This window comes from Lolium rigidum, chromosome 3 (assembly GCF_022539505.1).
Source record: "Lolium rigidum isolate FL_2022 chromosome 3, APGP_CSIRO_Lrig_0.1, whole genome shotgun sequence".
In the NCBI taxonomy this organism is placed as follows: domain Eukaryota; kingdom Viridiplantae; phylum Streptophyta; class Magnoliopsida; order Poales; family Poaceae; genus Lolium; species Lolium rigidum.
The window spans coordinates 125113472-125128638 of NC_061510.1; the positions used below are offsets into that span (position 1 = coordinate 125113472).

Genomic DNA, 15167 nt, shown 5'->3' on the forward strand with positions numbered 1-15167 from the left:
GGTAAGGCATAAGTCATCGGTTCAAATCCGATAAAGGGCTTTTAAAATTAGTGGTAGAGTAATGCCGTGCTAAGACGTAAGTCCTCGGTTCGAATCTGATAGAATACTTTATCTACTAAAATTCATTCACTTTTTTCTTTGTTTTTGAAACTTTCTCCATTTTTTATAGAATTTTATGACTTAGTGCGGGATGCATTCATTTTGGGTCTGAACACTAAATAAAGCAAAAAAAAAAAGAAATTGTACTCTTTTTCATCTTAGATCAATCAAATAACTACCTGTACTGAACTAATACTAATATAGATATAGAATCCCTCCTATTTCATAATCCATTCTTATTCTATAACCCTTTAAATAAATTTCCCTAAAAAGTAGGGGATGGTCCATGAATTAAAACACTACAAAAAAAACACAAAATTAACTAATGACAATCATACCCTTAATTATGAAGGGGTATAGAGTAATCTCGACCCTTGATGTGTTTAGGGGGGGAGCACTGAAGCAGAAGGGCTTCAAAAAACGCGGCTGGGGCAAGCTTCCTTGGTCGTTGCGCGCCGGTGAGAGTCCAAAACGCAAGGGGAGGGTCGTATTGTTTCACACCGTATCAAGTTTTTTCGCGCGATATTTGGGGCTGAGTCTGAAAAACCCGGGATGCAAAACATGCTAGTGAGGATTTCCGGGGATCTCAGGTGGCCCTGCAAAACAATTCCGAAAGCCCTTATCAATACATGCCTGCAAAACAAGGCTCAATGTGCTCTGCTATCCGCGATGCACCTCTGCTCTTGCCGACCTGTCGTGCCATGCTCTATTGCTTCAGAAGTTCAGAGTTACTCCACAGCCTGCGGGGAGTTTGCACAAGGAATACTGTGATCTGTCGACATTTGTTTTGAAAGCCGGCATGCAGTCTTTGAGGTGGCATTTCACATTTTGTCTTCTACATTTTTTCCTGTAAAAAACGGCAATGGATCAGAATTCACGACATAGACATTCGATGAGAATATGGAACATCTCAGGGGAAAGTTGCTGAAGTTACAGGATTCAGTAAAAGGAATTCATGCAACATATGCTGATGCCACAACATGGAGGAGGCGTCAAACGAGTCCACAACTGCCAAAAAGCAGACTCGGTACAACTTCTGAACCGAAATGTTTACAGCAGCTTCCAGTGCTGACATTCAACATTTAAACCGAGGCATCGCCAAACAAGTGAGGCAACTAAGTTCTCATAAATTTTGGACCAACGAAGCATATGTAAATGCTGCACGGTTGACATTACAGTCGGGACTCCCTCATGTAACCCATAATTTACATACGCATGCCGGCTTCCATAACCGGGGACGCGTTTATTCGACAAGACCAAATACACCTGTATATGAGCTGAGATATGACCATACTCACATCAGTAATATCACTATAAATAGAACAAACGAGTGGCGCTTTGTGACACACCGCGTTCAGTTTTGCGCCTCTTCAGTATCAAAGCTGCATCATAGAATCCCAGTTACTTGGGATCATGCCATGATGCACCTGGGATCGGACCTCCCTCTTCGGCCTGTACTGCCACCACCAAACTGAATGAAGAAAGGCTCATCATCGCCACCACCGCTTGCGAAATCAGAAGCAGACGGTTCATGCTCTGTGTCAGATTCAGATAGTCTTGGATGCAACCTCAGCAGACGCATGAGGATGCCAGGCTCAACTGTCGCTCCTGCTCGGGAAGCGTCGACTTTTCTACCCCGATCATTATAAGCCATTATCTGTTATGCAACGAAAAGAATACGGTAAAATAAAAAATGAATGTAATAACAAGAGCAGGTATACGGCCAATTGTGTAACTACATACAACTTACTTGATTTGCATGTTTCGGCAATGGAATTACTTTCTTAGATTCAGGTGACCAAATCCTGATTATTCTGCCGATCCCGCTAGTAGCTAGGAACGGGAACCGCGGATGGGGTTCGACGCAGGTAACGACATTCCTATCTCCACACATCATCCTCATCACTTTACCTCCCTTCTTCTTCCAAATGAACACATTCCCACAGTCTGATCCACTCAAAACATATTCATCATTTGGTCCAAAGAAACTGACTCCTTTAACAGTTCTGGAATTCCTGTGACCAGAGTATGCTTGTACCTCCTTGAGCTTGTCCAAATTCTCTGGCAGTGTTGATTCGGGATTCGAACCAAGACCCATGTTGTTTTGGAACAAATAGACAAGCTCGTCATTGTATGAGACAAGCATCTCGCTTGATTTGGAGTATGCAATACCAGTGATGTGGACCTTCCCACCCTTAAGAAGGTGCTTAGGGCAGAAAGTATCAACTGGTAGGTTCATATTGCTTGAAGCATCCGAGTTGATTCTCCTAGAATCATACAACCGTACATACTCATCGGAACCACCAACTGAAAAATAGTTCGGGTTCTGCGGGTCGATGGCAATAGTATTCAGTCTTACACGACGTCTCCTCTCTGAGAACGAATAGCAGGTGAAGAGCTTTATTGGTGAATTACTGCGCAGGTCAAACTGTAACAAATAACAAATGTTTAATGCAAATGTACTATGCTCATAAATAATTGTTGTAATTGCATATAACCGGCCAGTGACTTACATGCTGTACCAGGCCATCCTCTCCACAAGTGTAAAGTATGTGAGGACTTCCTGGTTCGAGAGCCACTCTCTTCACACGATCATCATGTTCCCCTATTTGCCTGGTTGTTACTTCACCACCCTGCTTCAGTTCTCCCACCCTTACCTACAAGAAGAGAACAGTAACTTCGCTGAATCTGCAGGCGCCTGATTGCAGAAATATTTCCATATATAATTTTTTTTCCGGCTCTTCCCTTTCCAGATAAAGTTGGCGCAGAAAAAGCAAGTAGGTTAGGTTCTTTTGAAAAGAATAAAATTGAGGTAGCTAGTTCTGTTAATAGTATTAAAATTGCGAGGTTGATCACGTGGTGATGTTTAAATGTCAACACCATCAAAGGCAGGACATGAGGAAGACAGTGTCTCTCTATCCCCAAGGTGACTAACCTTTGTAACGACCTAGCTGATGAGGAGGACGATAAATTGGAGACGAACCGGCGAGTAGGAGGCGCAAAAGTTGCACATAGCCCAAAAAATAGAGAACTTTCTCCGTATCTTAGATAAAAGGTCGTGGTTTACGGTCTCACAAACTTTCTCACTTTATCTATGAAAGGTATGTTTTGGAATAGCCGAACAGAAATGATCTCACTGACCTAGCTAAACATCGCTTTATTGAAGAGTTGGCTCAGGATTAGAAATTGGATTTACTCGCCTTGATGGAGATGGGGCGATCAAAATTTTCGAACCCTTTTCTTGACATATTAGTGGGGGTATAGATTATGTGTGACATTGTCATTCTCCTCATGGTAGGTCTAGAGGTATTCTTTTAGGCATTAATGTGGCTACCATTAAGGTCAAGGTGACCAGAGTTGGTAACAACTCCTTTACGAGCACGATCCATAGTGGGTTACGTTTCATTCAGGAAGAGCTGAATCACATCAAGTTTCACGTTAGATCTAGGAGTATTGTTTTGAATTTGTTTGCTCGCAGTAAATGGTTCTGCGCAACATGAGTTCAAGTCAGATTTTCTTGCCAAAACTTGCTCATATATGTTGTTCTGTAATTTCAACATTATTCATAGAGAACAGAAAATAGTGTTGATTTCGATGCATGTTGGCCCTTCGTGCTTAAAGCCAAAACTGATAAGCTTGACTTTGAGGAAAATTGTTCTCCTAGGACACTAATTTACTTGGGCCAACACGTTGAAGCACACTAAGTTATATGGCAGTGTGGAGTGGGAACATAAGTTCTCAATGGTCATTATTCACACACTGCAATGGGTGGTGTACGATTGAATAAAATCACAGGGGTGTGACAACCTTGTCGGCAACCTTGCGAGAGCACATGAAATTTGTAAATGTGGAGAATGTTGAGATCGAAGGACGGAACTCGTTAACACAGACACTGATTTACCAAGGTTTGAACCCCCTTGTGAGGGTAAAGATCCATGGGTTTTCCCCATCAAACATGCCCATGGACTTTGGCATCACATTGCTTTTTGGCATCACAATCGACTCATTGCTTTTTGGCATCACAATCGAATCTCTCCAACAAAATCTAGACATGGCCACTTCCCAATGCTATCTTCACCGGCTCGCCGAAAAGGGTGCCCACTTCCGTACCTCCATTTATGGGGATCATGCCGGCATTTTTTGGCCCCTATCAAGGTAGATATCATGGCCCTTCTGCTAATTGTCACCAACTTCGGCAATGTCAACAACTTACAGAACAGCTTCGTCGCTCCCATCCGTTATCATTGTATTGATCTTGACGATATTTTGGGCCTTAGGCCTCCAACTTGTCATCAATAAGGTCAAGCGCATTCATTCCGAACTCACTGAAGATAAGACCACCGGCCGGTAGGCTCGCTCCTTGGCAAGGAAAATATTTTATCATTGTGGGTCGCACAACCCTTGCCAAGTTGACCCTCACATTGCAATCTATCTATCTCCTCCCCCACGCCCTTGATGTCCCGGTTGAGTTTCTTCAAGCACTCCAAAAGATTATCCACGCTTGGATTTGGGCGGGCACCAATAAGGTGTCTAGTGGAAAATGTAAAATCAATTGGGACACCATTTCTAGGACAACTTCCCTTGGCAACCTCGTGTCCTCAACTTGGAGAACTTTTTTCCCACCTTTCGCTTAAGGTGGCCATGCCATCGTTGGAGTGGACAGAACTGGGCCGGCCTTGGGTTGGAACCGAGCTCCCTTGCAATGAGGGTCATATGGATTTTTTATTTGCCATGACTAAAGTCGCCATTGGAGATGAGAGGAAGGCCATGTTTTGAATGCCCCTTGGCCCGATGTGATCATCCCCAAAACCATCGCGCCCTCCATTTTTCCTGCTCAAATAAGAAATCTTGGTCGGTTTGGTAGGCCATGACCAACAACGCTTGGAATCAACAAATTTACTACTGCAACGGCCTTTCGGTGCAACACCTTGAGGAATTTAGTTGCCTTTGGCATAAAAACTTGCAAATCCAACTTTGTGAAGGTGTCTATGATGCTATCACTTGGAAACTCACCACCTCAGGGAACTATTCTGCTTCTTGCGCTTACAAGGATCACTTCGCCATGCAAGATGTGATCTCCTTCAAAGTGAAGATTTTTCTCTTAGTTTATCATTCAAAATCGCGTGTGGACGTCGGATCGTATCCAACAGCGTGGATGACCTAATTGTGGTAATTCCCCCCTTTCTAATAGGGCTCCCAAGTCCGTGGCTCACATGCTTTTCACTTGTCGATTTACCTCTAGGATTTAGGTGATGGTTAAAGCTTGGAATGACCTTCCGTCTTTCGGCCCGACGGATTTTGCGGCCTTTCAAGACACGTCGGCTCTTGTTAGATGTATATTCTTCATGCTCATCCCGGAACGATGAAAGTTATGGTATCATTTGACATGCTCATTACTTGGGATTCAATGAGCACAACACTAGATTGTTTAAAAACAAGAGACGCTTTCCCTTAGTTACTTTTGGCCGCATCAAGTTGGAGGCGAGATCCTAGATCCTTGCCGGTGCTAACAACCTGGGGTAACCTTATTCCAGGAGAGTATAATTTTTTATCATGGGTTGGGGTATGAAACTAAAACCTATCTTGTTACTTGCTTCTTATTATTCATAAGAAAATATTTCTATTCTTTAAAGGATCCTACTCCTCCCTTGCTCTTGTATTATGTGATGCACAAAGAAATATTATAAATAAGCGCGCTCAGCCAAATGTAGATGATGATCTTGACTAGATCTTTGATATTTTAGTCCTTTGGGGCGCACCGGGTCCCCATTACATAGGCAATCGTGGTGCTTTACATCAAGATTTGAGACCTTGTATGGCATGACTGAGAGTCTACTGCGGTCACTCTCTTTGCCTCAAGTTATTTCATTGGGCCCATGTGAACTGGGAAGGTGGTTTGGTAGGAAGCTTCTAAGGGGTACCCGACTTTCACCTTGCTAGCTAGCTTGTCTGCCTTGAAGGGTATATTTCTAAGTTCGTGCCACATCAGTGTGTCAACAATGATCAATCATCTTTTCTTATAGACTATGTCGAGGTGGCATACCTATGTAATAGGGCGAAATTTAGTTTAGAATTATCTTGCTTCAGTCGTTGAATTAGCAAAAGTTCCTCATGGCCGCATGTCTATGAAATGGAAACACACACCATGATAAGGTTTGACAAATGAGATAATTCTTACAAGGCTGGTCTCTTTGTATCAGAGGATCTTATAAAATGAAAAGGGAAGGATGGTACAATTATTGATGCTTTGAACATTATGTCGGGCAGATTCTCCTTAACATAGCCGAGGAAGCTATTAAAGGGGATGCTAATAAAAAATGGTAAAAATCATGTGTGAAGACAAAACAACATGAACCCAACTTACAAAAGTAAACTACATTTCAGGAATGTAAAATTGTGCAAGTCCTTCTATGTTATAGCCAATGGTGGACCATTGTAAAGAAACTTCACCACTTGAGCAAGGTGGCTACCGAAACCTTAAACAATTATTATAAATTGTTGTTCAGTGCCCTAGCAATAAATCACTTCTCTATGGGGATCCAAATACTGAAGACATCCCGCAATTTTCTCCTGGGGAGAACAACATTCTCACAACCTTTCACCAAGAAGGAAGTGTGAGAGGATGTTTTCGAGATGGAGCATAACAATGATCCAATATTAGATGGGTTCCTAAGTAAGTTTTTTGAAATATGTTGGGACGTAACTAAAGCGGATGTCATGGACTCGTTCGCTGATTTTCAATAAGGGATGTTGCCCTTGTTTCAGCTTAACTTTGATTTCATGGCCTTGTTGCCAAAAAGAAGAAGATGCGGTCCAAATTCAACAATAACATCCGATTTTCCTACTCAATGTTTGCTTAAATATCCTTGTGGGTGATAAATAATCGTATCACAATACTTGCTCATAATTTTTTTTTATCCCACACCGTCGTCTTTTATGCCTAGACGTAACATCCTAGAGGGGGTTGTGGCCCTGCATGAAACTATTAGACGAGGTTATCTTTGCGTTGGATTTTGAAATTTCCATTGACAAAGTAAAATGTTTTTTTCCAGCAAGCATTGTGCATGAAGGGTTTCATACCAAACTAGTGTGACTGGATTGCTAAGTTTATACATGGAGGGAGTGTGGCGGTTAAAGTGGACGGTGAAATTGAGCATTACTTACAAGCAAGAAAAGGTAAGAAATAGCGGGATCCTATGTCTCCGATTTTTCTAAATCTGGTAGCCGATATGCTTGCAATTCTTTATTGCTCAAGCTAAGGAGGATGACCAAGATGGAGACCTTGTGTTGCATCCGATGGATGCTAGGATTTCCATTTTAGTATGTCCATGCCATTAATTTTATGGAACTTGATGTGCAAATGGCTATAAATATGCAGTTAATGTTTTCCATTTTAAACAACTCTCATGCCTTAAAGTCAATTTTTAGATGAGTGATTTTCTTTTGTTTTGACCGTGCTAAAGAGGAAGAAGAACACTACGAACAATTATTTGGTATGAATCCCTTCTATCCAGGTATCTTGGTATCCCCACCCATTACCATAAGATCCTAAATAAGGAGCGCAATATGGTGGAGGACTTGTTTTGAGAAAAAATATGGTACACGACTTGTGTTAGCAACTATGTACTCATCCAACCTATCTTTATGTTGTCCATTTTGGCGTGCAAAGTGATTTGTTGCGAACTAACAATGCTGAAGCATCACCACTGCTAGGTATAACTGATGGAGGTTAGACCAAAGTTCTTTTTTACCCTGGAATGCCACTCCCGGTACTCAAGGTGCACCACCAAATATCTACCATGATTTCTTGTCACATGTGCTGGAACACTACCTCCATTCCTTCTAGCCTTGACACACATGCATGCGCTGATTCCCCTACTGATATGCGTCATGTCCTAGACCACCTCGCAGTGAATAAGCCTCACACATAGGTTAGAGGAACATGACATACTAGACCGTATAAGAGCGTCCTTAGACCTCACCATATATCAAATGTTGGCTTTCCAGCCAATGCTCACATACATTGTGATCAATGCCGCATGGCCGATAATTTTGCACGTACAAGCGTGTTAATAGGCGATGACAAGAGTGATAAGAACCAATGAATCCCACATAAGGGATCATCCGATAGACGCACACCGTCCTCACCATCAATACATGACAAACTTGGAAAAAAGGGACCCCCTTCCAATATTGCATCCATTGTCCAGCCGCAGTTGCGCTCCATCACCAATCAGCAGGAAGGATCGACACGAAGTAGCTGATGAAGCTATTCGTAGCGCCCTACCTTCTCCACATTGGGACACCTGTTGATCCGCAAATTTCCGATGTTGACCCTCTTGCCACCAATGCATATGTCGCCACAACAACCGCTGCCTTGATTCACAACCGGCTATTGATGCCCTCTCGTTCCGGGTTCCGCCGAACGAGACGCACTCTAGGGGTGCACACCGAGCTCGGGTATCATCTCGATAATCCTCTGGGACGTGAGGTGCACGTCTTATGCATATAACTCTGCTCCAGATGATTTCGGCATTTCATAACTCTGCTTTGTTCTGCAAATTGTAAAATTCTCACACCTACTTATACCCTTCCATTCTTTGTTGACTGTCCATATTTTCATTTTCTCTGCGTGGAATAGGGCATAATCATGCGCATGAATCAGTATGGACAGTTGCGAGGTCATACCGCCTCTGTTAATGCTGTCAGCTTTAGCCCTGCTGGTGACCTTCTCGTGTCTGCTTCAGACGACACAAACATCATTCTCTGGGACTGGCTTGCTAAATCTAAAAGACTAAGTTACCCTCCTGGGCACCAATACAATGTCCTCCATGCTCGAGTGATGCCATTTACGGATGACATAATTATTGTGACTATTGCTGGGGATGACCAGGTCTGTCCCTAGCCATATCTCAGGAAGGGATGAAATTCCACCATCGCCTTCCACAAAGTGGCATTTGCACGTCGGTGTCCTCCAAAGGCCACGGAGTGCGCGGTTGGGAGGGACAATGGTGGAGGTGTCGGCTAGGGTTTTGCCCGAGCCTCTTCCCTTGGAGTGACGCGAGAAACCTAGTCACGATGTCTGATTGAATTGAATATGAGGACTAGAGTTCTTTGTCGACAATTGTATGGTTGATGTGTAATGTTTTCCAAAAAATAAAACACTACATACTTTAATGATTTTTCCAAAAAAAAAAAGCTTAGATTTCCCTACAATAAAAAACTTACATTTGTTTACATATTATTATAATATAAAACAAAACATACATATTGGGATACTTGTGAATATCTAATAATTAGTATAATACTGCAAGAACAAAACTCAGATATGGGTAGGGACAGACCTGGTCATCCCCAGCAACAGTCACAATAGTGCTGTCATCCGTAAATGGCATCACTCGAGCATGGAGGACATTGTATTGGTGCCCAGAAGGATAACTTAGTCTTTTAGATTTAGCAAGCCAGTCCCAGAGAATGATGTGTGTGTCATCTGAAGCAGACACGAGAAGGTCACCAGCAGGGCTGAAGCTGACGGCATTAACAGAGGCGGTATGACCTTGCAACTGTGCATACTGATTCATGCGCATGATTATGCCCTATTCCACGCGGAGAAAATGAAAATATGGACAGTCAACAAAGAATGGAAGGGTATAAGTAGCTGTGAGAATTTTACAATTTGCAGAACAGAGCAGAGCTATGAAATGCCGAGATCATCTAGAGCAAAAAAGAAATCATCTAGAGCAGAGCTATCTGCACAAGGCGTGTACCTCACGTCCCATAGGATTATCCAGATGGTATACATGCTCTAAATGCTAAAAACAACATAGTTCAACATGTGGACACTAAGTTCAACCAGCCACTTACTGACTTACGAAACTGATACTGCAACCTGTGTCTATCTTATTCCACATGCTACAGTATAACAATTTTTACCATACATGCTCGATCCGACAAAAAATAGGAGCATGTAATGTAATGAATGAAGTGATATGGAGAGATCACACTGAAATTAAATCGAGAAAGGGACACCTCAGAGCCGCTGATTCGAGAGGAGCAGGCGCGGGGGTTGGACAAGCCGATCTCGCGCCTGCCGACCTCGAAGAAGCTGCTAGCAGCCGGCCGGCGGCCGGTGGCCAGGCATACAGCGGCCATGGTGGGGCGGTTGAACAGGAGAAGAGAGAGCAGTGCGAGACGAGAATGAGAAAGAGAGAGCAGGGGATTTGCCGGGGGTTTAAACTGGTACACTATAGGCCTTCAGCCTCCGTCAGAACCTCGAGGCTCGGCTGATGGTTCTCGATGTTCCTACGAGCTGGGCCGTCGGATCACGTGGTTCTGCGTTTCTTTTGCGTGCTTTCAGACTTTGTTTTTCTCCTTCCCTACAAGTTTTTTGTTGTTGTTGGAGAAAACAACGAGTAGGTTGGTGCCTGGTGGAAGTGGCGGACGGCACGTCAGGGACATCGCCAATTTCTGTTGGGCAAAGTACAAATATTGGATAGCATGTTACCAAATTAGCATGACATCAAAAGTACTAATATGACAAAAGAAACTTTAATTAAACGTGTTTCACAAACAATATTCATGATTTTGTCTGTTTTTTTAGATTGAGTGAACGCAAAGTTGTCCAAATCGTGAAACCTCACAAGCTAGCTAGCTAGACACCTGGACTCATATTTTTTCCCTTAAAATATATCGCAGATAACTAAAGATCGAGTGTACCAACTTCTGAAACTAAAGACCTAACATACACCTTAGATTCCTGAACACAATGTCCATCCCTCATCTCCGGCGGTCTAGTAGTCATTGGCAGTGGAACACCGGATCATTTCGTGGCGTCTAGTTTGGCATTTGTGTGTTAATTTTGTATGTGCCTAGTTGTGGAGTTTCGGCGGTGGCGGTGTTTTGCCAAATAATGTCCTCCGGTTCCATCCTTATCCCGGTTTGGCCATGGTAGTTATTTTCGGGACCTTAGGAGTGTTTTAGTTTCTCATGTTTTATCTCATCATTACCATGGTATTCTCTTTGATTTGGAAGCTTGGTGATAAAGCAGCAGCTCGACAACCTGCCTTGTGAAAGGTGTGTCCTTTTCTGCACGTTCGGTCGTAAATATTCTCACCCCTCGTGATGAACGGATCATGCGGCTGTTCAAAATCCTTCGCTGCTAGCAAATAGTATTAATGCGACAAAAGAAACTTAAGCTAAAAAAGCGTTTCACAGACAGTATGCTTGAATTTTCTTACTTTCTGAGATTCAGTGAATGCTAAAGCTTTCAATTCATAAAAATGCATAATCTAGACTCATTTTTTTCATGTATAAATCTCACACAATGAACGATTTGATGTAGAAACCATCAAAGACGTAGGGTTTTAAAACACTCCATATTTTTGTAATACAATTGACCACCTTATGTTTACTTTTCCAGCTTTAAATGTCAAACCTTTCGTTCATTATGGTATCTTTTTTTTTGAGCAACGGACAGGACACTACATTTTCATATAGATAAAAGGGAAATTTTAATTACAAAAAAGTGAGCATTTTGGTAAGGGGAATAAAAAATAAACCCCCATAGAAAACAAATCGACCAAACAATGATGGGAGCAAGAAAGTTGCTTGGCTAGCTAGTTAGTCCTAGTTAGTGTAGCTTGTCTATTTCCTTTCTGTTGTTTTTGTTGTGCTGTTGTTGTAAGCTGGTATCCCCAGCAGCTCTTGTAAGTGTCAGTGTAATTGGTGCTTTATTAATTTAAAGCAGGGCTAAGACCTTAAGTTTAAAAACTGACGCGAATGGTACCACGCATATTCCATACACAATCTCTCTCGCACACAGCATACTGGATCAAAACGCCGTCGGCCCACGACACATATACATGCATGCGACATGCGTGTACATGCATGGCCATGTAGCAGCTATTTTATCGTAGCAATTGCAAACAAACATACGCTAGCGGAAATCAATTTATAGCAGGCTAGCTATAGCCTATAGCTACCGACGGATAGGCGTAACGCGGACGCGTGTTCTCCGGCCGGCCGGCTCGATCAGGGAGAGTCGGAGCCGGGGCGGAAGGGGTTGGGCACCTCGAAGCCGGGGTTGGGGACCCAGGTGTCGTCGGCGCCGGGGATGAACTGCCCGTTAGCGGCGGCCGGAATGCTGTGGTCCAGCCCGCCGAGGTCCGGCATGTAGTGGGTGCCCAGCTCGTACCGCCCGATCCCCGGGATCAGCACCGTCCCCTCCTGGAACGTCTCCGGCCGCTTCACCGCGTCCTCCGCCGCGGCCGCGGGCTTCTCGGCCGGGACGTCGCGCGCCGCCGAGACCAGCTGGGCGAAGCACGCCGCGGCCACTAGGACCGCGAGGATCAGCAGGGACGCCGACTTTGCCATGTCGATCGTCGAGTGGCTAGCTGTGATCGGTAGGAGGTGGCGAGCTTTGCTGCTGTCCCGATCGCTGGCTGTTGCTTTCGTTGTGGTGGATGGTGATCGGCGCGGTGAGCTTATATAGAGGGCGTGGATCCAGCCTGCTGGGTGTTGGCGCGCTACGGAATGGAATGGAAAGGAAAAGGCGGCGCGTTCAATTCTCATATGGATTGCACATCACGCGCCGCGCCGAGCCGTGCGTGCGTTATTGCGCCGTTGTGCCTGGAAGTGAGAAAACATATGCGTAGGAGACCCTGCGAAGTTATTGATCTGGTAGCTACGCCCAGGTTCCAGCTACTCTCTCATGCTCTTTAAGCACCGGCTGCGATCGACCTTGGAGGTGGCTACTTATTTGCTCTCCATTGCCCACATCCTCGGTTGCTTTCGGAGAAAGAAGTTCAATTAAGTGATACAGACTCTCCGCACGAACAACTCTTTTTGTCTACACCATTTTGGTTGCAGAACATTATGGTACTTGTTAAAATAATGAGCTATTTTCTGTGATTGTATTTTCATAGACCCCTAAACACTACAGGAATGACGCGATACGCCGAGGGTTTTTTATACGCTGACGGCCAAAAGTCGGGGCCGCCGGGGTATGGCCCGGCCAGGCCAGCCTGCCATTCCGACCCTCGGCATAGCGTTGCCGTCAGTGTAGCGAGGTCTACGCCGAGGGCAGCACTCGTCATATTTTTGGCTCTAGGTTTAAACAGGGCTACGCCGACGGCCACCCTCGGCGTAGACCATTTTTCAAATTTGTCTAATTTTGTAAAAAATCATAACTAATTCATATGATGTCAGAAAGTATAAGGTATCAAAATGTTCAGTAAAACATCCTCTATCCGTTTATGTCAAAATCATGCATATTTGAATCATGTTCAGTACCATGTTAACATAGTAACAATTCAAACACTTTTTTATATGTCCTCGGGTTCCATTTTGGCCAGATGACAATTTAAACAAAGTCAGAAAATCTCGCGGAGCGTATGGCGTCATTTTATGTGTCCTAGTAACCGCTTCAAAAGACGGAATTAGGATACGGCAGCTATTTTGAAAAATACTTCACGAACAGGGCTATCAAGTCCGGAGTTCTATGGCTTTTAGGGGAAATGAGTAGAAAACGGCCCGTGACACCGCATAGTTTGTCGAAACGAGGCCATATTTTGCATGTGCGTGGTCCCTGGGATGGAAAGCAAGGCCCCGGAAGCGGATTTCCAATCCGACCCATGGGCAATGGTTTTTTCATTTTTGGGGTGCCAAAATGGGGTTTTTTTATGAAGCAGTTACATGGGGCGCATTTTAGTATTGCGCGAGACCTCCGAGTAGTGGTAGGACGCCCCTTTCGCACCACGTATCACATGCCATATGTGCGCGCTAGCTATCTGGGCGGATTTGAACTAGGGCTACACTTTCCGTCGCTCAATAAATTCCGGGGAAAATGTTTTTAGGTCTACGACTCATCACTTTATGTGCTAAATTTTTTCCGTTTAGCGCGATGGTGAACGAGTGCATCAGCACACCCGGAACGGCCATACCGCATCTCCGTGGGGGGCCGTTTTGGCCAGGTGGCAATTTAAACGAAGTAAAAAAAAAAATCTCGCAGAGCCGCATGACGTCATTTTATGTGTCATAGTAACCACTCCAAAAGTCGGAATTAGGATATGGCAATTATTTTGGAAAACCACGTCCGGAGTTCTATGGCTTTTAGGGTAAATGAGTAGGAAACAGCCTGTGACACCGCATAGTTTATCGGACCGAGGCCATATTTGGCACGTGTGTGGTCCCTGAGATGAGAAGCAAGGCTCCTGGAGCGGATTTCCAATCCGACACATGGTCGATGGTTTATTCATTTTCGGGGTGCCAAAACGAGTTTTTTTTTGTGAAGCAGCTACATGGGGCACATTTTAGTATTGCGCGAGACCTCCGCGTAGTGGTAGGACACCGCATTCTCACCACATACCACATGCCATATGTGCGCGCTAGCTATCTGGGAATCCATCTGGCTTCCCGCGGTCTCCCGCCGAATCCGCTGGAAACTGGCTGGATTTGAACTAGGGGTACACTTTCCATCGCTGAATAAATTCCGAGAAAAATGTATTTAGGTCAACGACACATAACTTTATGTGCTAAATGTTTTCCGTTTAGCGCGATGGTGAATGGGTGCACCAGCACGTCCGGTACGGCCATACCGCATCTCCATGGGGCTCGTTTTGGCCAAATGGCAATTTAAACGAAGTCAGAAAATCCCGCGGAGTCGCACGGTATCATTTTATGTGTCCTACTAACCACTCCAAAAGTTGAAATTAGGATATGGAAATTATTTTGTAAAATCTTTCACAAATAAGGTATCACGTTCGGATTTCTATGGCTAAGGGCAAATGAGTAGGAAACAGCCCGTGACACCGCATAGTTTGTCGGAACGAGACCATATTTGGCACGTGCGTGTTCCCTGGGATGAGAAGCAAGGCCGCGGGAGCGGATTTCCAATCCGACCTATGGGCGATGATTTTTTCATTTTTGGGGTGCCAAAACGGTTTTTCTTTGTGAAGCATCTACATGGCGCGTATTTTAGTATTGCGCGAGACCTCCGCGTCGTGGTAGGACACCGCCTCCGCACCACATATCACATGTCATATGTGCGCTCTAGCTATCTGGGAATCCCT

At 44.3% G+C, this 15167-nt stretch overlaps 2 protein-coding genes across 2 annotated transcripts; both read right to left on the reverse strand.

The window, feature by feature from the left end:
* Positions 1-1510: 1510 nt before the first annotated feature.
* On the reverse strand, positions 1511-10251 carry LOC124695479 (DDB1- and CUL4-associated factor 8-like). The gene is made up of 6 exons (XM_047228319.1): positions 10129-10251; positions 9444-9695; positions 2613-2756; positions 2011-2527; positions 1850-1932; positions 1511-1756 (listed from the first exon to the last, which is right to left on the reverse strand). The coding sequence occupies exons 1-6, from the start codon at positions 10249-10251 to the stop codon at positions 1511-1513; spliced, it is 1365 nt and encodes a 454-aa protein (XP_047084275.1).
* Positions 10252-12129: 1878 nt separating this feature from the next.
* On the reverse strand, positions 12130-12471 carry LOC124698688 (putative cell wall protein). The gene has a single exon (XM_047231153.1). The coding sequence runs from the start codon at positions 12469-12471 to the stop codon at positions 12130-12132; it is 342 nt and encodes a 113-aa protein (XP_047087109.1).
* Between the last annotated feature and the right edge of the window lie 2696 nt (positions 12472-15167).